Consider the following 23,942-nt stretch of genomic DNA (forward strand, 5'->3'; position numbering starts at 1 on the left):
GCCTACCCGCAGTGTGGCTCTTCGAGTGGAGACTGGTAAAGTAAGTGACACATCCGAGACAAAAGTGGGTCACAGCAATTTCTCTCTGGAGCAAGAGACTCGCGCATCACACAGATCTACATAAAATCCCAGCAGCTCGGGAGCTCGGCATTAACGGCTAAGCGTAAGAGATTCGGATAACTCAAAAGCGCTTAAACACGAATTACGGTCGAGAGAGAGGGAGAGAGAGAGAGAGAGAGATAGTGCAGGAGTGGAGAGGGAGAGAAAGTAACAGAAAGCGGCGGCACAAAGGAACGAACGACAGGACTGGATGTGCAACGCGCATTATATAAAGTGGTCGTTTCTTGCGGAATGAAGGCTGCCGTCTATTCCTTCTCGTCTGGAAACAACTCGGTTAGCTCCGCTCGTTCAGACCTACCCTTGGTTAAGAAAGATTAAGTGCCCTAAACTCCGTATCGGCCACTGGCTGTGTCTACAAATAGCGTAAACATCACCAAAGTTTAAACAAGCCGTGTTTCGGTTACTCTAAATAAAATACTCGTACTTTATTAGAAATTACTATAAGCCACGTCCCATTCTCAAATACGTTAAACAAATATTGAACAGCGTAAGTCGTAGGGCCTTGTACCACTCCTATGTAAGTCGGACGGTATGGAGTAAATAGATACAGACAATGAGCTATGGTCCGCACATAACAGATTTTCGATCTGATCCAACAATAGTTTCAAGTTGTAATGGCTGTGCCCGAAAGGTATCAGCATCTTACGGAGTCAAATCAAGTTGTTGTTGTGGTTCTCAGTCCACATACTGTTTCTATGCCGCTCTCCATGCTACTCTATCCTGCGCAAGCTCCTTCATCTCCAAGTAACTACAACCCACATTCTTCTTAATATGCTTAGTGCATTCATCTCTTGGTCTCCCTCTACGATTTTTACCCTCCACGCTGCCCTCCAATATGATCCCTTGATGCCTCAGAACATGTCCTACCAACCGATCCCTTCTTCTAGTCAAGTTGTGCCACAAATTCCTCTTCTCCCCATTTCCATTCATTACCTCCTCATTAGTTACGTAATCTACCCATCTAATCTTCATCATTATATTGTGGCAGAACAATTCGAAAGCTTCTATTCTCTTCTTGTCTAAACTATTTATCGTCCATCTTTCACTTCCATTCATGGCTACACTCCATACAAATACTTTCAAAAAAGGCTTTCTGAAACTTAAATCTATACTCGATGTGAACAAATGTATCTTTTTCAGAAACGCTTTTCTTGGCATTGCCAGTCTACATTTTATATCCTCTCTACTTCGACCGCCGGCCGCGGTGGTCTAGCGGTCCTGGCGCTGCAGTCCGGAACCGCCGGACTGCTACGGTCGCAGGTTCGAATCCTGCCTCGGGCATGGGTGTGTGTGATGTTCTTAGGTTAGTTAGGTTTAAGTAGTTCTAAGTTCTAGGGGACTTATGACCTAAGATGTTGAGTCCCATAGTGCTCAGAGCCATTTGAACCATTTTTTTCTACTTCGACCATCATGAGTTATTTTGTTCCCCAAACAGCAAAACCCATTTATTACTTTAAATGTCTCATTTCTTTAAATGTCTCATTTCCTAATCAGATCCCCTCAGCACCAACTGAATTAATTCGACTACATTCCATTATCCTCGCTTCACTTTTGTTGATGTTCATCTTATATCTTCCTTTCAAGACACTGTCCATTCCGTTCAACTGGTCTTCCGGGTCCATTGCTGTCTCTGACAGAACTACAATGTCATCGACAAAACTCAAATTTTTTATTTCTTCTCCATGGATTTTCATTCCTGCTCCAAATTTTTCTTTTGTTTCTTTTACTACTTGCTCAATATACAGATTGAATAACATCGGGGAGAGGCTACAACACTGTCTCACTGCCTTCCCAACCACTGCTTCCCTTTCATGTCCCTCGACTCTTATTACTGCCGTCTGGTTTCTGTACAAATTGTAAATAGCCTTTCGCTTATTGTGTTTTACTCCTGCCACCTTCAGAATTTGGAAGACAGTTTTCCAGTCAACATTGTCAAAAGCTTTCTCTAAGTCTACAAATGCTAGAAACGTAGGTTTGCCTTTCCTTAATCTGTCTACTAAGATAAGTCGCACTGAATCACGTCTTCCAACATTTCTATGGAATCCAAACTGATCCTCCCCTAGGTCGGCTTCAACCAGTTTTTCCATTCGTCTGTAAGGAATTCGTGTACTTATTAAAATGAAAATTAGGTAATTTTCACAGATGTCAACACCTGGTTTCATACTCAAATCATACGTAGTTAGAATAGCGTATTTTGGAAAAGAAGTTCCATCTTCTTTGAATATTAGGACTTTTATTAATTATTGATGATTTAATAGATTTAATTATTCGTGTGATGCTCTGAATGCGAGGTATACAGGGTGAAGAAAAATTCGCCCATTCTGACTTCGCAGCGATATTTCTCACATACTGGCAAAACAAAAATGTCTCCCATGAAATTTGGTTCTGCCCATATTTCCGGCAGTAAACGGATGTTAAAGATTCTCGATCTGGAAACACTGTAATCACATGTACAGTCACTACATGTATCAGCAGATAGGACTAGTGCTGTGCATTTCGTGCAGTGGGTAGCGTATTGGGTGAGCATACATGAGTTCGAGGGTTCGATTCTGGATCGAGGCGTACACACCTTTACTTAAGCCACATGTATCCGGCATTATTATAGTATATTCCTACCTAAATGTAGTGGACCGGAACGTGGCAAGAATAATTGTTCGTACTAATCGATGGGGTTATTGTGGGAGGATACACAGAAAATAGGTCTGAAATCTAGCAGATGCAGTGGTGGGAAAAAATTCGCGTCCATGACGTGCAAAAGACTTCTTTAAAAGCTGATCAATGAAAACGATTGCACTTCCATTTCTGCGGTGGTAGTACGTAAGTGCAAATGTTTTGAAGAAGACCAAAGTGTTATCGCTCTATGACGACTAAGACGCCAGATACCGTACCGCGAAGACTAAATTTAGCAAATAAAGACAAATATTCCTCGATTTATAATCGAACCCTAGAGTTCCCACATGCTAACCCAAAATGCTATCCACTGCACCAACTGCACAGCACTGTTCAGACATAATGAGAGAGGTAATTACCTAGATTTCATTAAAGTGTTGCCAGACTGTCAATATTTGACGTCGGTGATATGCGCGGAGCGAAATCTTGTGAGAGACATCTTTGTGTTGTTACTACCTGAGAAATAGCACTGCAAAGTCCGAGTCCGCGAATTCCTCTTCACCCCGTATAATAACTGAATATTATCATGTCCATTAACTGTGTCTACATTAGCGTGGGTATTTTATCAGTACAAAGACTGAATCTTACTCTCATTTGTAAAGTGTAATTAGCCGGTTTATGGTACTGGGAAAACAAGAAATATTTTAAGATAGTTCTGTTATTTAAAAAGGGAGTTCGGTCGATAATTGTGGATTTTCTAAATACGTTCTTTTAATGAAATGTTCATAAAAGCTATTAAGTCGAGACTGGTTATATATAAAAGAAGCGGGACTGCGTGGTTTAGTACTCATATCGGATTGGCTATGATGCGCCTCAGCCAGACAGAGAACAGTACGTACCCGCGTATTTGGTGGGCTAAAGAAGTGTTCTGTGAAGTCTTGGGATGTTTGGAGCTCAGGCATCATCACGTTCGGAGGTGTACATTAGGAGATCTGAAAACATGTAATAATTTTACAGCGTAATGAGAAAAACCTGACTGAGGAGTGCCGCGAAGTAAGTGCGAACGTACGAGAAAGACGAATGTGCGAAATTACGATTTTTAGGTGTAAACTGTGACTTTTTTGAAATAACTCAAATCCGTGTGACGTATTGCTCAAGTTGGAACCGAGAACTGAACGTTCAAAGGGATCGCGTTGGGTGTATTTGAGCGAGCATTCTGTCACAGACATTCCGTCTTGTAACCCTTTTTGGTATTAGGTTTGGTTCCATAGCATAGGCTAAGCTGCTGCGAGTAACGGCGGTTGGGTGTGTGTGTTGACACTGTAACTCAAGTGTATCACGGGCATGACCGTGTTTTTGTTGGTTGGTTGGTTAGGGGAGGGGACCAAACAGACAGATCATCGGTCCCATCGCATTAGGGAAGGCAGTGGGCCGTGTCCGTTCAAAGAAACCATCGCACCGTTTGCCTGAAGCGATTTAGAGAAATCACGGAGAACCTAAATCAGGACGACCGGATGCGGGTTTGAAACGTCGTCCTCCCGAATGTGCGAGTCCAAATCACTGCGCCACCTCGCTCTGTCGTGTTTTTCTATCAAACGAGTAACAGTATACTCAAGTCATCACTCACAGATTATCTACCGTTTAGCAGTTCAGTTTACCTGACACTAACAAAAATCTGATACACTCTGTTTCTACTACAGGTCAGTCAAAACAGAGGAACATTGTCCATTCTCTGGCAGGACAGGTGCGTGGACTGTACTGCAGAAGAGGACATCATCGAAAGGTGATTGGACATTTCTGTAGCAACATATAACAACCGTCCCGTTGCAAATGCAGACTAAATTCACGATCAACATTAAGTTCGCGATACCATGCACATACGCATAAAAATCGCGAATAAAGAAGTAGAAAGCCGCACCATTATTTCTTTAGACAGTTGGCTATCAAAAACTGGAAACAGTGAAGACTAGGATAATGTGCCTAGAGTTAACTGAAGTAAAATAAGCAGGTAAAACTAGCTGCAGATAGAGATTCGCTGGTGAAATCAGAGGCAATATACTTCAATCACAAAAAAGTTTCTCAAACCGATTAGGTGCTTATGCCCGCTCTGTCTGAAACCAGTAGGATGAACAATTACGTGAGGAGACAGAGAATCTCCATAGAAGACTGCCTCTGGATCGCGGGGTTCCGGGTTCGATTCCCGGCCGGGTTGGGGGTTTTTCTCTGCCCAGGGACTGGGTGTTTTCGTTGTCTTCATCATTTCATCATCATCGTCATTCGTGACAGTGGCTAGATTGGACTGTGAAAAAATTGGACTGTGTAAAAATTGGGACTCTGCTCGAGGACTGGTGACCACGCAGTTGGCCGCCCCACAAACCGAACATCATCACCATAGTCACCCAAAGAATCATGAATTCATTCGGTTAGCACCACAGTTTGAGGGAAATGCTCAACCGACTCCAATTGCAGAATCTGCAAGCCAGACATTATACGTCACGGAAAGGTTTAGTTTTATAATTCGGAAAGCTTACGTAACAATTAATAATTCATGTGGCACAGTGTCCTGATGAAAAAGTTTCAATTGGACCTCCCTTTGGCCATTTGCGTGCTCCTGACCTATCACACTAAACAAACCAGGAAAAAAAGGGCCTAAGATTCAGCATGGAATCCTAACCACTTGTCATTCCTAGTGAACCTTCACATCTCTGAAAGTTAAAGGATAGGTTAAAGCTAGACTGAAAATGTCCATGTTTCGACTGACATCTATGCCGCGGTCTCTCGGTTTCTAAGCACCGTGATGGTAAAATCACAGACACAAACAAATCGAGCTCATTCGCAGGCTTGCCGAGGGTCGTGTTCCGCACGCGTTCCAGGTTGGAACAGTAATGCGGGCAGAAGTTAGTGCTGTCCTAGGTGTACTCCGTCTCATGCTGTGACGTGGCTCCTCAACTAAAAGTGTCGAATACTTTGCGAGGTGGTGGTGGTAGTAACCATCGAAACAAGAAAAAAAAGTTGCAGTAACAGTGGGCTCTAAAATACTTAGCTAGAGCGATGACGACGTTTTCATCTTCCCTACCGTGAAAGACATCTCTTCCACTGTAAGCTCTTTACTCTCCATCTTTTGGTATGGGGTAGTATGGACCAAAGCAAGGAAAAAAAGTACAGTAAACGTAGGGTTTAAGATGCATATTTCAAGAGCTATAAGCACTTGTTCAACAGAAGAGGTATGTTTCACAATAGCGAAGATAAACAAGTGATCGTAGATATTAAGGTATGCGTTTTAGAACCCATGTTTATTGGACTTTTTTCTTGTTTTGATGGTTACTACCACCTCGCAAAATATTCGACACTTTTGTTAACACCCCGAAAATCTATATGCCGGCGTAAAATCGAATAATAATTAATTTTTAACTCTCAGAGCCTGGAAAGACGTATAATCAAGAAATCTAGAACCTAGTTACATAAAAAATGTTTGCAAGAATTTAAACAATTTTTTGCAAGAATTTAAACAACTTTTGATAAGTTCAAATATGAAAGTGACCTGTATTTAGCATAATCCTCAAAGACTATAAGACTGCTATTACGTACCGGGTGTTTATAATCAAAGAGCAGCGACACACAGGGGTCCAGTGTGGGCTGAAATTATCGTATGGCAGCGAAACTTGGAAGATATTCTAATGCGTTAATGGGGAACTGATTTACGCTGGCAAAAAGCAGTTCCAGTTTTTTGCCACCGAGTTCAAATCTGGCGCTCTGAGTGCAAGTAGGACGTACATAAATGTTTCCACATGTGATGTATTAGGCCGGCCGGAGAAGCCGAGCGGTTCTAGGCGCTTCAGTCTGGAACAGCGCGACCGCTACGGTCGCAGGTTCGACTCCTGCCTCGGGCATGGATGTGTGTGATGTCCTTAGGTTAGTTAGGTTTAAGTAGTTCTAAGTTATAGGGGACTGATGACCTCATAAGTCCCATAGTGCTCAGAGCCATTTTGATCTATTAGGAACGGGCGTAGTTAGAAAATGTGAAACAGTGAGAAAGACAGAACGTCGATTTTGTTACGAACCACTGTTTACACAGTTTCTTATGTATGAGCATCAGAGACGTCCACGATATACTCCATCTGTAAAATGACGTGATCAACAGTTGCTCGCAGCAGTCCCTGTGGAATGTGAGCAACGTGTTCCAGTATACTGACCTTCAGATGAGATAGAGACCAACGCGTCCGTAGTAACGCGTTCTTATAGATACCCCGAGAGCCAAATTCACATGGATTCAGATCAGGTGATCATGTAGGTCATGTATCTGGGAAACCTCTGGAGATGACACATTGCAGGAAGGTTGCAATAAGGAGATCTTCCTCGGCGTGAGCGACATGAGGTGTTGCTCCATCTTGCACGAAAACAGTGATTTCCACACAGCTGAACTCTTCCAAAGCGGGAATCACATGCTGTGCAAGGAGGTCTCGATAACTTGCAGACGTCACGGTACACCTGAAAGAACCTCTCGGTATATTCTCTTCAAAGAAGGGTTGACCGACCGTGAATAAAGGTGCTCGTGAATCCACACAACACAGTCACGTAAGCGAGTGCAGTGGCAATTTAAGCGCAACACGCAGTTTAACAGTGATCCAGATTGGGCAGTTTAGTGTACTCACTGCAGCCTGTAGTGCAAAACGTGCCTCATCACTCCGTAGAATATTGCCTGGCGAAACCGACTAGCAAATTCAGAAAGTTGCTCTGGATCATGAGGTTTCAGTTTCTGCACCGTCTGGCTATTGTACGGGCACCAGTGCAAGAAAGGTACAAAACAGTCCGTATTGTTGACTACTCGACTGACAATGCACGTGGCACTGCGTGATCACTAGTGTTACCCGGGGCACTTGTTACTTGGTCAGTTGTAGCAACACCGACACCGTCGATAATCTCCGCTGTGATGGGACGCCTTCCCCTTCCAGGTGCCACAATAGGCTCACCCGTGTTTTCAATCTTCGTTTACGTCTTCTTTAAGCCATTTAACGACATCTAGCTCTGAGTCGGCGATACTCTCACAGTGTGTCACTGTTGTTTCTGCCGTCCACATAAAGCAGTCTCACTGACAGCGCACCGTCTTCCTCCTCTACGTCCACGCTGTTCACTCACTTTATGGTTTGTCAGCTGACAGCATGGGTGTCATACAGTCATACAAACAGTGTATACCGCCAGATTTGCACGCTTTGGCCAAAACTGAAACTAATTTGTTTTCTGACATTAACCGCTACCGTTTTAACGCATTAGAATGAACATTTCGTCCATAAGGGACGGCATTATGAGGGCTGCGAGTGTTGGTCAGTATAAATAAAACTGTTTCTGCGCCAGTCACTTCTTTATTTTGCCACTATGTGTTTTGATGGATCACGCCATCGTCTTCAGGTGAAGATTGTTTATTTACACGGTTGATGTTGGTTAAAAGTACAGACATCTTTTCACAGTCGCAGGCCAACGGCAGTGTAGGTCTTGCGTCTTTTGCTAATGGTAAAAATTGTTTATTTAAAAAAGGCACTTTAGACGTTGAAAAACAAGAATATCTGACAGTGAATTGACGTACAGGGACGGTAGAGTTGTAAATATAACGTCCGGTGGAGAGGAAATACGTTAGGCCACAGTATGCAGACCTTTTACAACTCTGGCGTCTAGTAAGTATAATTCACCGTCAGAAGTTAATGTTTTCTTTTGCCTCTAACGCGCCTTTTCTAAATAAACAGTTTCATCATTAGCAAAAGACGCAAAATAACCTACACTGCCGTCTGTCTTCGTCTAAGAAAAGACGTCTGCACTCTACAGCAACACCAGCCATGTAAATAAACAATTCCCTCCCTGAAGATGGTGGTGTGAACCATCGAAACGCGTCGTGACAAAATAAAGAAGTGACTGACGCAGAAACTGCATTATTTGTAACGCACTATAATATCTATTAAGTTTCGCTGCCATACAGCAATTAGAGGGCATCCTGGACGTCTGTGAGTAACTGCACTTCATTAAAACTACGCGGTATTATTATTCTCTGTAATATTGATTCTCTTCATGGACAGATCCCTACACCCAGATTTTCGTTGCTCCCTTTAAATCTCACGCAGTAGACAGCCTATGTTAAAAATGACTTATTCGTATAAGATAGCGATGTGTGTGGGTCGTAGAGTAAAGCGCAACTGACGTTCGAGGCCAGGCATTGTGTCAAAGACCACTGTCGATCGTGCGTTGGAGAATACATTACGGAACTTCTAATTCTTAGCCGAATTGGCACGTTGATACACTGGACTGTGTTGTTTCACGTAAGCAGATAGTGAATGGTGTATGATGACACACATACCACCGCTCTCTATGTATGTAGGTCACTGCGTCGTTAACTGTATTTTACATACGTTACATTCGTACCGGTGGCCTCATCTGCCTAACGGAGCCCACGAATAGCAGCCAAAGATGGGAGACAGATGGAAGTATCCTAACATGATTTAATAATATGCCTACACTCAACAGTACGAAGTTGCAAGCTAAAGGAGTGTAATATAGTTTTTGTACACAGCAGAGAGTGATGGAACTGTAGTGATAGCATCAGGACGAGGTGCTTTGCTTTCCTTTGCCATCTTTGCGCAGTGAAGCAAGTCGGATATGACCTTTTAAACGCACTGGTTTAGTGTCCCTCAGAGGTTAAGGATATCTTAGTAGTAGCTCAGTTCTGTGGACCTAGACTTCACACTGTTTCATTTAAGGATCAATTCTGGCGGTCACCTGCAGTAATGTAGGAAATCGAGGTAAAGCAAATCAGGCCAGCGAAACGGACACAACACCCTGCTCCTCACGAATTCCTATAGGATGTTTTAGCCTCAACACTCATTAGAGTCAGCTGTGTCCTATTAGAAACACTATGCGTAAACTGAAAGGTTAGCAGGAGCATGCCACCTGCGATTAAACTGGTGGAATGAACCATGGGTACAGGAAGTAAGTTATCGTTACCGGATCTATACTAACAGTCACTCCGTCCACGTAACTCTGCTATCGCAATTAAAGTTTGCAGGCACTTCTCTTGCAAATCTGTCTGCAAATTCAAATATATTCGTTACAATACGTAACTCATTCACGAATGACCTCTATGTGATATATTGCTTACCGCTCGTATGAAATTCGTTTAACACTGTACTTCAGAATGCTTCGTCGTCATTGATTCACAAGTAATTACGGTCGTAGGATGGACTAAAACCTTCTAGTTAAATTTTCGCAGGCAGTTTAGGTGACAATAGAAATAAAACTGATGCAAACCTTTAAATATATACATTGCTCCTAAAACTCTTAGTTTGAACTAGACAAGAACAGCTTTGATATGATCACATCACATACCTCTGCAGAAGATTGTGCGATTAAAGTAGTGACTGACTTTTAATTTACCATTAACACTGTAATTTATTTCGTTTGATTAAGGCGTATTCACACATTAAGCGGTAAGCTGAATTGTGTTTTCAATACTGTTAATTACGACTTCGGTACTGTGCAACGTCTGGTGCCAGATGTTGTTTTCCGAGGTCGTTGCCACCGATTGTGAGCCAGAATGGTCTTTAGATTAAAGCAGCTGGTGCAAAAGATTTTGTGTTCTGTTCATGTTCTGAGATTAGGGACTATGATAAACTACACATTTTTTAGATTATACTTGAAAAATGTGATTATCATTAGACCAAATAAAAAGTGCTACCGAACTGCGTTAGTTACATAAACATCATCAGAAATTCTACAAATCCGCTATTTGCGCCCTCCTCATATGTGTTTAGCATTCATTGTTCATTAAAGCTTACGTACACAGAACACTTCCTGGGAAAGACTCTCGCGTATCGCTAGTGGCGGGCGATGTAATGTCCAACGAAGAGCTTGTGTGTGTGTGTGTGTGTGTGTGTGTGTGTGTGTGTGTGTGTGTGTGTCTGTGTGTGTGTGTGTGTGTGTGTCAGCGAGGGTGGGTAGGTGTAGGTCGGCAAGCTTGTTGTATTAATTAATTCCATGTTCGCATATCTGACATCACCAACCAGCTAATATAGACCGGACCTTCCATGTCGATTTTATTCTGCGGTTTGCTGTTGCCAACACCTTTTCAGCATGAATAATTTCCTACTTAAAGCCGAGCGCCCCGCCGACTCGTCAAATGATGGAACGATTTTTACGTTGCTAACAAATTAATACCTCGCAAGACCGGGATAAAGAGTTAACAATACATTCGCCACATGCGTGTTTGAATAAATGCCTCATGTCTAAGAGTTCATGCGACCTTTGTACATTTTAAAATAATAGCTGAGGTCTCGAAAGTAATTATGTGCTAAATAAATTGATTAATGGTGGCTGTTGGCACAGGATTTCTCAGGCTTCCAAATTTAATGAACAACGTAACACACGTAAAACATTATCTCCATAGACATTACATCTGATGTACTGTATGAAGTTAGTACAGTGACAATTGATTAGCGAATGTCTTATTGTCTCATTCCGCTCTGGCAATCTCAAAACAAAAGTTCTTCTGATGAAACTATTATGTTACTCTTCACAATGCTTAGACGAAATTCTGCGGCAAACGTTCATTCTGAGTTCCTGAATGTCCTATAGTCGCTCTTTTACGACTAAGTACAGTAAAACTCGTTTCCAGTACACTTTACACGTATTGTTGCATGTTTCTTTATTCCTTTTCTTCTTTTTCTCCTAGTAAATAAACGATAGTTACATCGTCAATGAATTTGTCATCAAATGAATTTCCTATTGCAGTACACGTGGTTCATCCGTCATAGTGCCTCATCACTGAATTTAAATATGACCGTCAGCCGAGTGTATGTTCGTTTCTTTCTAGGAATTCACAAAAACGACAGAAATTCGTACCTTGAAACTATGACATTTTTCTCCAACCTGGAGAGAGTGAATTAACTGACACATGAACTTGGGCAGAATCGCGTGCATCAAATAGCAGCATTCAGCCGCTGTATGTCTTACACCTCTCTACAGTAATACAATTCCGTTATTAATATCGGTTGCCAGTTTTATTACTTGCTCTCTCAGTTATGTTTATCACGTATATAAGTCTTATCCGTCTTTTGCAACTGGATGTTTCAATTATCACGTACAGCTTACGTTGCGTTCTTCTGATGCCTACACGTAAGTCAACGTACACACGAAAAAATAGGAAACATAAAAGTATGTGGTAAGTCAGAGTCTTACAGTGGAAGTACAGTAGTAAGATAACCTATATGTGCTGCCGGGAAACGATATCTGTCTCATAATATGTATAGTTCTAGAATTATCTCTTATTTCATAGGCCAGTTATGGGACCTAATAAGAATGGATGAAACCTTCGGTTAAAAACAGAGCATTCAGTTGCAAAAGACGAATAAAGGGTTTCCAGCTGACGTCGTACATCGTAAGACCAGCATAACGTCCTTCGGGAGGGACATAGATAGGGCATTGTAGACACAATGCGAGTTTTACGATTTGGGCGCGCGTACAATTTGTAGCAGTCACGTACGAGCAGAATGAGTCAGTGGGTCATGGCGGGTTGTGGGGTCGTCACACCTTGTGTGGGTCGGAGATATATCGAATATTAGTAAATCTTCAATGCGGTATAAATATCAAGATATGTAAGAAGAGGAAATGTGATGAGAGAAAATATGTAAGATAATTAAGAGGAAAAGAAAGGAATAAGAAATCATGAATGATTTTTTTTGCAAGTTTAAGAGTCTGAGGGGTTGAAAGTTGACAAATACGTGTGTATGATGAGACAGTTAATTGTTCCATACCAAGTTTCATCAAAACTTTAGCAAATTTCATGTGGAAATTTTCAAAATGTCACAATTCTAAGTGGAAATACGTTTAGAAAATTAGTAATGAATACGAATGCGGACTGGATGATTAGCTTCGAAATTTTTGTCTAATAAGCAGTGACTATATTTACATACACTGCTGCTTTTAATAACTGGATATAACACTTGTATGTCCTACCAGCTGTGAAGCTAGAATAAACAATAATCAAGCTGTGTTAAAATGTAAACTGGAGCGTGAGGTTGGTAGCTGGTAAAAGGTCACTGTTCTTGAGTTTCTTTTGCTTACCTGTTTGTGAGACCTGTACTCTTTCCCCTTCCACCAACTAAATAATTTCGGATTACTTTTTATTATATTTGCGAGAGTTAATAACCATTGAATTTTTTTTAAGTGGCTGTTTCCTCCAAACGCATGGAATTGCTGTTTTACGACGTCTTCAGTGAAATGTAGATTGTTCTTAGCCGCAAAATTCTCGATGTTGTGACGTGGCGGCCGAGCACTTCGGCAGATCGTTGTCTGCGAGCGAATACTAAGTTCTGAGGTACTACAGGCTGTGGAAGGTCACTCAGCTCCAGAGCATCGCCGGTGGTTGGCCGCCGGCGACAACAGACGCGGGCCCCTACCTGCAGGCAGTGGTCCTCGATGGAAGAGGCCCTCTCGATGAGGTCGAGGTCGGGCTTGGGCCTGCGGCTGGTGCCCGCGCCGCCCCCGGGGCAGCCTGCGCCTCTGCCCCCGCCGCCGCCGCCGCCTCCGCCGCCGCCGCCCCCGGCGCCGCCTCCGCCGCCGCCGCCGCCGCCGCCGCCGCCTTCGTCCATGAGTCGCGCGGCCGGCCGCAGCGCAGTCTGTGTTCCGCGGTGCGCTGCGTGTGGCCTACTGGCGGTGCGCGGGCGCGCCGGGGGCAGGCCGCGCATGCGCGGTGCGCGCCGGCCGCCGTTCGATAGCATAGCGGGCGTGCGCCGGCGGGACCGCCCCGGGCCGCGCGGGGGACCACTGTGCGCCCCCACAGCCCCCACCCACCCCCACCCCCACCCTCCCCCACACTCGTGCTCCCGTGCGAACCACACACTCTGGGCGAGGAAAGTTCCTAGACCCATATTCGCGTCTCCTACGAAATCACGTGATCCACAACGTGTCGCGCACAAAAAGAAGGGAAGACTTGTTGTTTGACTACGTGATTGACGAACACTCGCTGGAAACAGTCGCATCTACCATATATCTGGAAGCATGCACTAGGACTGGTTTAAAATGTACCTACCTACCTAAGGCCTTTAACTGTGTGACTAACATTATTATCTTAGTGAAATGGAAGTCATATGGGACTGATGGTACAGCCAACCAGTGGACACATCTAACCAAGAGAATGCAGGAAGTTGTATTTAGTAGTTCAACCAATTTAGTCCGTGGATATTATTCTCACTGCAAAGAAGATCTTAGGTCCATTACTATTCCTCATATAAATAAAAGATCTTCTGTCCAGTATACAACAAGCACAATTAGCTTTTGTTGCATATCATACTAGTATTGTAATCAGCCTTAGCACACACACAGAAACAGAAGAAATAGTAAACAATTTTCTTAAAATATCGAAGACTTTATTTCTGCGAAAAGTCTCACCCTTACTTTTAAAAAGACACAACATATTCAGTTCTACACATCTAGAGGTACTACACGTATAACAGCAGTACCATGGTAATAATAAACTTCAAAAATCTTTGGTGTTCGTACCGATGAGAATTTAAACTGGAAAAAGAATGTTTTGGTGCTCCTAATACAATTTAGTTCAGTCACATTTTCACCTTGCATCATAGCAAATCTTCGAGAGAGACAAATTAGTAAGTTGACATTGCTCGAAAACATGTTGTAAGAGTCATATGTCGTGAACACCCACGATCATCTTGTAGACATCAGTTTAAAGAGTTGGGCATCCTGACTACTGCCTCTCAGTACCTTTATTTCCTCATGAAGTTTTTGTTATAAACAATCCACTACAGATCAAAAGGGACAATGATGCAAATAATTATAAAATCAGAATGAAACAAACATTCATTGCTCTGCATAACGTTGTCTTTAGCACTCAATGGGGTGCACGATGTTGTAACAAAAAATTTTAGAAGCTTTCCCAGGGATATCAAATGTCTGAGAAAAAGCAAAGTAAAATTTGAAAAGATCTGCAAAAGTTTCTCCTTAATAGCTCCTTCTGACCTGTAGAAGAAATTCCGTTAATGTAATGCATAAAAGGTGATGGATAAGATTTACTAACTCAAATATGTAGATATTTCGGAAAAATACACCTTTTATAAGTATTTAGCATGTAGCCTTATTTAAAAATTAATTTGTGATGTGTGTGTAAAATCACTCGTTCCACGTCATCACGATTTGTCGTGCAGACAATTTATGGAACATCAAACTAACCAGATGACTAACTAATAAGCTCGCCAGACATCGTGTTAACATGAGTATTAGTATAAAGGCCGATTCACTCTTGACGAAGCCGAACGTTACGCCACGTCACCTACAAGCTTTCTCGGTAGAAAGTTATTAGGTCAAAGTTGGTGGGAAGGAATGTGTCGGCCTTTTTATTAAATTTGAATGTTAACTTACTTTCACCGCTCTCACCTACATTATAGTTGATCTTTATTCCATTATTTTGAATTGTTTCCGTGATAAATTGCAAACCTTCCGTGATGATTTGGATAGATTTTTGCACTGAATGTTCTTCCATAAGCGAGACGGATATCTGAAAGCGCAAAATGATTTACGTTTCACAACAACAGAACAGAGCTGAAGCCAGCACTCCAAATAAATAAGAGCGTAAACCTATAAGACAATTTTCATTAAACAACCGTTTATTAAGTGATAAAGTTAGCTCTATTGAATGAAAAAATACAGTTTTTTGTGACATAATTTGCTACAAAAATAATAGATAAGGTAAACAAGTTCTATGTAATTCCTTATAATTGATGTATGATGGGTTTGAATGTATAAATTTTCGCTAGAAAATAAATGTAGATGTTTTGAAACGTTGCTTCACATCCCAGCAATTTATCAAACAAAATAGATGAAGAATATCCGTTACGAAGTTTTCTTTGGTTGTTAATTAAGGTTATCGTTCTCATTTCCTGAATTCTGTAACTATATCCCGACTTTTTGGATCACAGACGATATGTGATAAACTCGCTCTCATCTACCGGCGCTAATCTAAGAGAATTGATGTCCTGTTTACTTTCCATCTAGCGACAGTCCATTCCATTCCGTTGACATCTTGTGTGAATGAGCCTTTAGTCGACCTGCACACTTGTCCTTTAGTGGTAGAGATGTGCTCTACGAAAATTAAGTTTCGGTCGTTTTGGTACAATAAATAAATCACATAATGAATGGTAGGACTACTGGCAGTGTTGGTAACACTGGCAGGAAAAGAAACACAAGTCATTTTGCATATAATTAGAACTGCACATCTTTCAGTGTTAGTTTATTCTGCGTCCTTACAAAGTATAAATTGCATTTTATATGTAATAATAATTATTTGATCCCATAACTTCTGCGATTTTATTTAACCAAAATAATTATTTTTATGCAAATACAGTTTACAAGCACAAACATGAAATATCTTTATTATCATTGTTTTTTGTCCTTAATATAACTCACGATCAAACGGAAGAGATTCCTGCTATTATAGATAAGTGCGAACGTTGTATATGAACAACAACAAAATATTTTGTACAAGCTCGACGAAGTATTGAAGCGGTGTTTGACATTTTTTAGTTTTTCAGTTTTCTTGTAATTTACCTTTCTTTTAGTAAAATGCGTTTTCTGGCGCTTTATGATAAATCTGTATTTTTTATTATTATTTTTACTTCAACACCCCTCTGTTTGGCCTTGCAAAGCAAGAATAAAACTTTAATTCCAGAATGAGATTTTCACTCTGCAGCGGAGTGTGCGCTGATATGAAACATCCTGGCAGATTAAAACTGTGTGCCCGACCGAGACTCAAACTCGGGACCTTTGCCTTTCGCAGGCAAGTGCTCTACCATCTGAGCTACCGAAGCACGACTCACGCCCGGTACTCACAGCTTTACTTCTGCCAGTATCTCGTCTCCTACCTTCCAAACTTTACAGAAGCTCTCCTCGCAGGAGACTTTACTAGAAATAGTTGATGTTAATGGGGAGCACGAGCAAGATTCGTCGTGTTTCGTCCCACAGGAGTTAGATGTTGAAGTAGTAACGGAAAGTTCTGGCCCTAACCAGCAGACTTTACCGAAAGTTGTAGTGGTAGAAGCAGCCGACCCGTCCAGTTTAAACATTGCGATAGTATTAAGGAGAAAGATTACGAAAATTTTAGTGATAGCCGGACACGATTGGTAGAAAAGCACATAGATTACAGCGTGTATGAGGTTAGAGCTGACATTATACGGTCAGACGATAACAGTGTGGGTTGCGCAGATCTAGAGGAAGTAATTACAGAAACTACTGGGCACATTCCTCCAGGTAGATTGGCAGATGAGATCAATCTGACCAAAGAGGAATCAACGAAGGTGACAATTAGTGAATTGATAGTAAAGCAACACTCACTAGTTGACGAGTTACAGGAAAAGGTTTCGATATTGCAGGTGAAGCTACAGACTAAGCCTCAGGACAAACGTGTTGAAATTAAAACTATATGTGAACAGAGGCTGAAAAAGCCGCCAGATAAGCCGGATTTAGGATCAAAGCCGGATGGTATTTTCTGGAATGACCTGGATATAGACGAGGATTTATTGTGGGAAAATAAAGAAACAGTCGAGGACAAGTGTAGACAGATAGTAGTGTCTGTTAATACGCACGGCCTACAACTACACGTGTTGATTGACACCGGTGCAGAATTGAGTGCTGTATCTGGGAAAATATTTGAGTTACTGAAAGAAAGACCTGGCATCGTAGTTATGCCAGCAACAGGAGTGAAAATTATCGGTGCTACTGGGAAGGCCAGTAAACAGGTCACAAAACAGATTTTTGTCAACTTCGAGATATGTGGGGCACGATTTGAACAAGAGTTTGTCGTCGTGCCAGACTTAAGTACGGAAGTAATTATCGGGTTAGATTGGCTATTAAAGTACCGTGCAGTGATTAATTGCAAAAGCAAATCTTTGACATGTACGTCACAAGATAAAACAATAGTTGTAGTTTTGACAAGGCAGGAGACGGTGTGCATAGGCAATACCAGCCTATACACATTGTTAACTGGCCGGATGCCATTGACGTAGGTATGAATTTGAAGTACTGTAACGTGAGGAATCTCGGCATTGACAATAGTGTAGAAAGTGAATAGGAAGCTATTGTAGACGGTGTGTCAAACGTAACACACGAACAAAGACGAGGCCTGTATGAAGTAATAATGAGGAATAAGAGTGTTTCCAGACAAACAGAGTATTGGTGTGAAAAATGATCGTTTGCCAGAAATAATGAAGCTAAACACCGATGGTCGCATACGTCGTCATGACGCTAAAGCGCGTTTTGCTAAGTTTGCATTAGTACTTGTAAAACCTCATGAGAAATCGAGCGAGATAGACAATGAAATCTCTAAATTTAAGTTTGTTTATAATGGACCATATAAAGTCGTTGGTATACCTCACACAAATGCTTATTGCTTAGAGTATCCAAGGTCTGGAAAACTATTAGGTATACGGAATATTGTAGACTTGAAATTGTACCAACCTAGGATTGATTAATACCACAGAATGGGTAATTTGTACAGTATGTAAATATAGAGTGTAAGATTTAACAATTTGCTAGTTTGCCATGCTTTTGCCTGACCAAGAGGTCATTAAGGACGTTGTAATTAATGAGTAATTAAACTTTACTAAATGATTTAAGAGAAAGTGATTATTTGTCAGTTGAAAAATCCAAGCTGCTAGTTTAAGTTCTCAGCTGAGTCACAGTAGATGAAGCAATGTGAATATGATTTTGTAATTAGCTGTAAGATTTCATGAATGTGTGTTTCACTAGTCATTGCCGATGTACTTAGACGCTGTTTTAAGTTTCAGGCTAGTACATGCGTGTGATGATGGACAGTGTTGAGTTATCCACTGTGATAGTGTTAATGGACTCCTTGAGATTACTCGGGAGTGAGTTTTTCCGAAAGAATTCAGTGAATCGGACGTTCTGGAAATGCCGTTACACAGGCGAGTGAGATCAAGCGTGCCGCACAGGCGGGCGCAACAATACTGGCGAGGCGGAGCTGCTGTCGGCTCTTGTGCCGCTGTCGGCATTCTTTGTACTTGCGGGTACGGAAGGCGGAGTTGTTTTTCTTCCCCGACAGCTGATGTGAAAGAATTTTGTTGTCAATATTTATGTATTTGTCGATCTGCTGTATACTATTTTCTTGTTTAGCGTTAAGTGGACTCTCATGACGAGAATATTAATTATGAAAAGTATATAAAATACGTATTCTATGTAATTAATTATTAAGTCACGTATTTTGATATACCTGTTTTTTATGACCATCTACTCTGATTAATTTTGTAAATAGTAGTACATTTCTTGATACTGTTAAGAATTTTGATTTTTTGAATAGCTAAACCATTTTCAATGTTTTCTATGAATTTTAATATGTTGTCAACATGTTTTATTTTGTGAAAGATGACAGAGTGGAATAAGATTAGGAGTGTCTCCACTCAATTATTATGGTCTAAAAATCGATTCATGGTTAATTAGACGAATGCTAAATTTTGTTGATGTTTTGAGCATATGCATTTCCGCTGTTTCTTTTTTGGGACATTTTCTGAGTCTGTTTAGGTTACACGAACATCCTCAGACAATGTGGGGCACATGTAACTTCGGAAATGCATATCCTCCTATTTCCATCTATTGCACTGCAAATTTTTTTTCCTTATTTTGTCACCTGAAGATATGACATTTCTGTCTCTTTACATATTGTAATTGTTTTACTGTTTGTATACATATATTTATGCATTTATGTTGGTTTGTTTTGTGAATATTATTTGTATTTATACGCTGGGTCTGGCCTAGGGAGAACTATGCTATCGAATGAATACATCGATAGGTCGTGTGGAGAACCAAAGTGTTTATGATCTTTGGTAGTGTTAACTCTGCCGCGTGGAGCGCGGGGAGAGGGAGAATCTGGCTGGAGGAGGGCACTGGAGCAGGTGTGATGTGTGAAGCTCCCGCGAGTTGCCGCGCTTTCGGGGTTTGGCAGCATGTAATTGCGCTCGACTTGCGATGATAGTTTCTGACACGGTGTCGCGGACGGGAAGCATTAGCTGGCGCACATCAAGAGCCCGTTTCGTCTGGTGACCGTGTCGAGAAGAAGGCGCGCCAACATCCAGCTTCTGCAACAGCGACGTCCGACAATGAGTGACTGTCGCCACCTCCTTGATCGACGGCTTCAAACCTTCAACCAACCAACAAGGAAGACTGGAAGCACGTAAAGTTTTAGAACTGTATGGCAGACCTCAGCTTTTCAAACTTTTAAAATTGTTGCATCACAAAATTACAGCAACTTAGCATGAATCTTTGTTGCTCATTGTCCCAATTGCATTACCAAGCAGGGTCCCTTCCTTTTCCGGAATGAACCTGAGTGTCGTTGAAATTCAAAAGCCAGCATCATTCGATTTCACTGCTTTAATTTCAAAGTTCAGTTAAGGTATTCGTAGCTGGCTACAATATTTAGATTACACAAGCACAAATTAAGAGTGCGAGTTTTGTTACCATATTTTAGCTTACCTGTGACTGCAGCTCAGCTTGGTACGTACTAAATTTCACTATTGTTTATTGTTCAGAATCATTTAATTCAAGTTCAATCTCTTATTTCTAAACTGCGTAGATTCAAGTAGCTTTTGAAATGATTGTTGAGGTAGTCCAAGACTAACCGTATTTTACTGAATTTCGATGTGCTTCAGAAAGAAAGCTTACTATTAACTTCAGTCACTAAATTAACTTTCGATTTTCCGGTTTTATTAATTCTTTTGCTAAATTAAGTCAGAGTCTAGCGAAATTTATTACTTCTGACAAACTTTCAGTTTTCGCACTACACGTGTCAACCTTCAGTTGCCACGCTTCTAGTGCTAATTATATGTGTAATAACCTTTCTTTTTCAGTTACTATAGTAATTGTCCTTAGGACTGGCGACCGTAATTTCCCCCAAATCTCAAATATCTAATTACCGCCAGTTAATTGTTAACGTAACGGCCGCACATTTACTTTCTTTATTAACTTTACCCCTTTTCAAAATTAATTTCCACCCATTTCATTTGCATTTTTCCTTTCATTTAGATGTAACCCTTTCCTCCCTCTTTACCGACAAATTAACTTCGGTGACGATTGCTTTTCCCAAATTTCCATTAGGTACACGCGGTTTAATTTTTGACTGTCATTAAGGTCGATAAGTGAGGGGGAGGTTACAGGATTCATCACAATCTCTCACCCCAGTAATGCGCTCTTTCAAACTCACTGTTTTGATAGCATGCTTAGCTCATACATACACCTGTGAGGCGCCCTTCATGTCTGCCCAAGTCACACTGATCCATTACCTTCGGCTTGTAGCGACAACGAGAGCTGCAGACACATTTTAACGGTGGGTGGTGTTGTGCTGTGATATCGATTTTGACCTTGAACCCACGCCCTGACATGGTTCAAACACAATTTTTTCTGCAGAACAAACTAATGTACACGTCCTATGAATATGAACGTCCTATGTCTAGTCGTTCAAGGTTTTTGTTTTTTAATGATGGTGTAAATGTGGCGTCGTCTTCCGTGCGCCACAGCGATGGGAGTGCTTCTGTCTAGTTTAGCTTCTTGCTGCTTTGATTATCAACTGTCTATCCACTGTTCCTCGACAATACATAGTATGCAGCTTCTAAAACAAAGACTGACCTACTTCAGCTCTAAACAAGGACCGCACTACTTGCGATCAAAACGAACGCTGGCCGCATGTTGCGCGTACCCCAGTGATATGCTATAGCTTGGAGTTCTAGAATGATCCAGAACTGGTTATTGACCAAAACAACTTTTGTACATATTTTTCTGCATACATGAATGAAACACTACAACAAACACACAACGGTTGAGGTGAGCTAAATTTATAGAAATGAAGATAATTATACGTTACTAAACAAAACACTGAAATAGTTTTGGTAAGATTTGCAGAAAATGTTACACTACTGTATACATAAGCGTTTTGGATTTTCTTTTACATTATTGATTTTTTGAAAAACTAGGTGCACCTGGCCACACTTTCCTGTCGCTCACATGTTTCTAATACACATGGGAATTGGATGTACAGCCTAATCTCCTACTGTCCCCCGTTTCTGTCCATGACCCCTTCCCTCCTTCACTGTCCATCTTCTCCTCCGTCCCATTCTCTCTCCTTGTCCATCACATCCTCCCACTCTCTCTGTCCATCTAATGCTACCTCTCTCTATCTCTCTCTCTCTTTCTCTCTCTCTATGTCTATCAGCTCCTCCCCTCTCTCTATCCATCTTCTCCTCCCCCTCTCTCTCTCCATCTCCTCCTGCCTCCTCTCGTTGCCCCTTTCTCAGTCCATCACCTCGTGTCCCCTTTCTCTATCCGTCTTCTCTTCACCCTTTTCTCTCCCTCTCTCTCTGTCCTCTCTCTTTGCCCAATTCCTTCCTCCCTTCTGATGCAGCTCTGGAGAATGGCGTATTGTTGCACAGCCGTCCACAATACGAGCACGAAGAGTCTCTACATTTGGTACTGGGATTGCGTAGACAAGAGCTATCAAATGCTCCCATAAATGAAAGTCAAGAGGGTTGAGGTCAGGAGAGCGTGGAAGCTACCAATCCATTGGTCACCGAATCTGTTGTTGAGAAGCGTAAGAACACTTAGACTGAAATGTGCACGAGCTCCATCGTGCATGAACCACATGTTGTGTCGTACTTGTAAAGGCACATGTTCTAGCAGAACAGGTAGAGTATCCCGTATGAAATCATGATAATGTGCTCCATTGAGAGTAGGTGGACGAAACTAAAATGAGCTCTAACATGGATATTAAGCATTTCCGGACACATGTCCACATAACATCTTTTCTTTATTTGTGTGTGAGGATTGTTTCCTGAAAGTTTGGCCATACCTTTTTGCAACACCCTGTATATATATATATATATATATATATATATATATATATATATATATATATATATATGTGTGTGTGTGTGTGTGTGTGTGTGTGTGTGTGTGTGTGTATGTATGTATTGTATGACGCCCTGGTCTCCTGACCTTCATTGCTTACATATTCCGCCCTCACAATCATATTCCGCACATCAAGACGTTTCATTCGAACCCAAACTCGATAAGATAAAGTCAATGTTGTATGAATACATGTAAACGATATGCAAATAACAAGTGCGCACTGGGGTTAAAATACTCGTGGCTGGCATACACACATACATTCCAGACACGACGGTCACAGGAGCTTTTAGTTCGAGAGAGGCAGACCACACACCGGGAGACCGGTCCCTTCAGAGGACGAGTCAACCTTGGCCGCCCGTGGAGCAGACAGCGTGTGCCCGAGTGAAAGGGGGAACGATCCATGTTCGGCTTAAGAGCAAATTCCACTACATTGTGTGGGAACGTCCAGCCTAAGCATTCTTTACATATAGCACGCAGTTTCAGAGATTTTCACAGGGAGACAGCAAACACCAAACGCCGATACTACAGATTTCCAGATTGGTCGCCTTAAACGAAACGTCATTCTCCCATTTTAGAAGAGCAATGCTGATTGGCAGACGATATTTCTGACGCCTTGAGCTGAAGGAGTAATGAAGTAGACCTGAAAGATATACCCCTTCACGTCTGGCATGGAGAGGCGCCATTCCATTGTCGCTCTTGGAGCGAGGAACATGTCTCTCCTCAGTACTTCACTGGGAGAGCACCTCTGTCGAGATCAAATCGAACTGCGACTCTATATGGAGTCCTTGCGATTAAGCGTTGTTCATTGTGTTGGCCGACACACTTATTGAGAGGTATGAACGGACAGAGTTATAGTTAAACCCCTGTGAGCGAATTTTTGAGTGGCATCGAGGTGGACTGGTTATCTCACCGGTGTACCACGACAATAATTAGGCTAGGGGCGAATAGGAATCCTTGACTTCATCAAGGCGTAGGGAGAGTTTGATTGGCTAAGGTCAATCCAGACAGAACGAGAGTTATCTTATTTGTCAGCAGCGAGCGGCGCAGACAGCAGTCATCGCAGCTTATGGTATTGTGCGCTACAGCTATTGCGAGCCCCATATTTCCTCCACAACCGTACACTTCACTGCATTTGACACGCTACAGCCTCAACCGTACCTAGCAACATTCTAAAGGACAATTATTCAAGTTGAGTAGGCGCTCCTCTCAGCCATTCTGCCAAGTCAATAACAATCTTAAACTTGGTATAGAAATTT

At 41.8% G+C, this 23,942-nt stretch overlaps 1 protein-coding gene across 1 annotated transcript in view; it reads right to left on the bottom strand.

Annotated features, from left to right (window-relative positions):
• Window positions 1-13,637, bottom strand: part of LOC126154493 (dipeptidase 1-like) — a 1,598,597-nt gene extending 1,584,960 nt beyond the window's left edge. Inside the window, exons 1-2 of the mRNA XM_049916146.1 lie at window positions 13,418-13,637; window positions 13,167-13,300 (exon numbers count right to left, since the gene is read on the bottom strand). Of these exons, the coding sequence (XP_049772103.1) occupies window positions 13,167-13,300; window positions 13,418-13,637 (354 nt within the window). The remainder of the gene's footprint in view (window positions 1-13,166; window positions 13,301-13,417) is intronic.
• Between the last annotated feature and the right edge of the window lie 10,305 nt (window positions 13,638-23,942).

The sequence above is a fragment of the Schistocerca cancellata genome, unplaced genomic scaffold (genome assembly GCF_023864275.1).
Source record: "Schistocerca cancellata isolate TAMUIC-IGC-003103 unplaced genomic scaffold, iqSchCanc2.1 HiC_scaffold_1092, whole genome shotgun sequence".
NCBI classification, from domain to species: domain Eukaryota; kingdom Metazoa; phylum Arthropoda; class Insecta; order Orthoptera; family Acrididae; genus Schistocerca; species Schistocerca cancellata.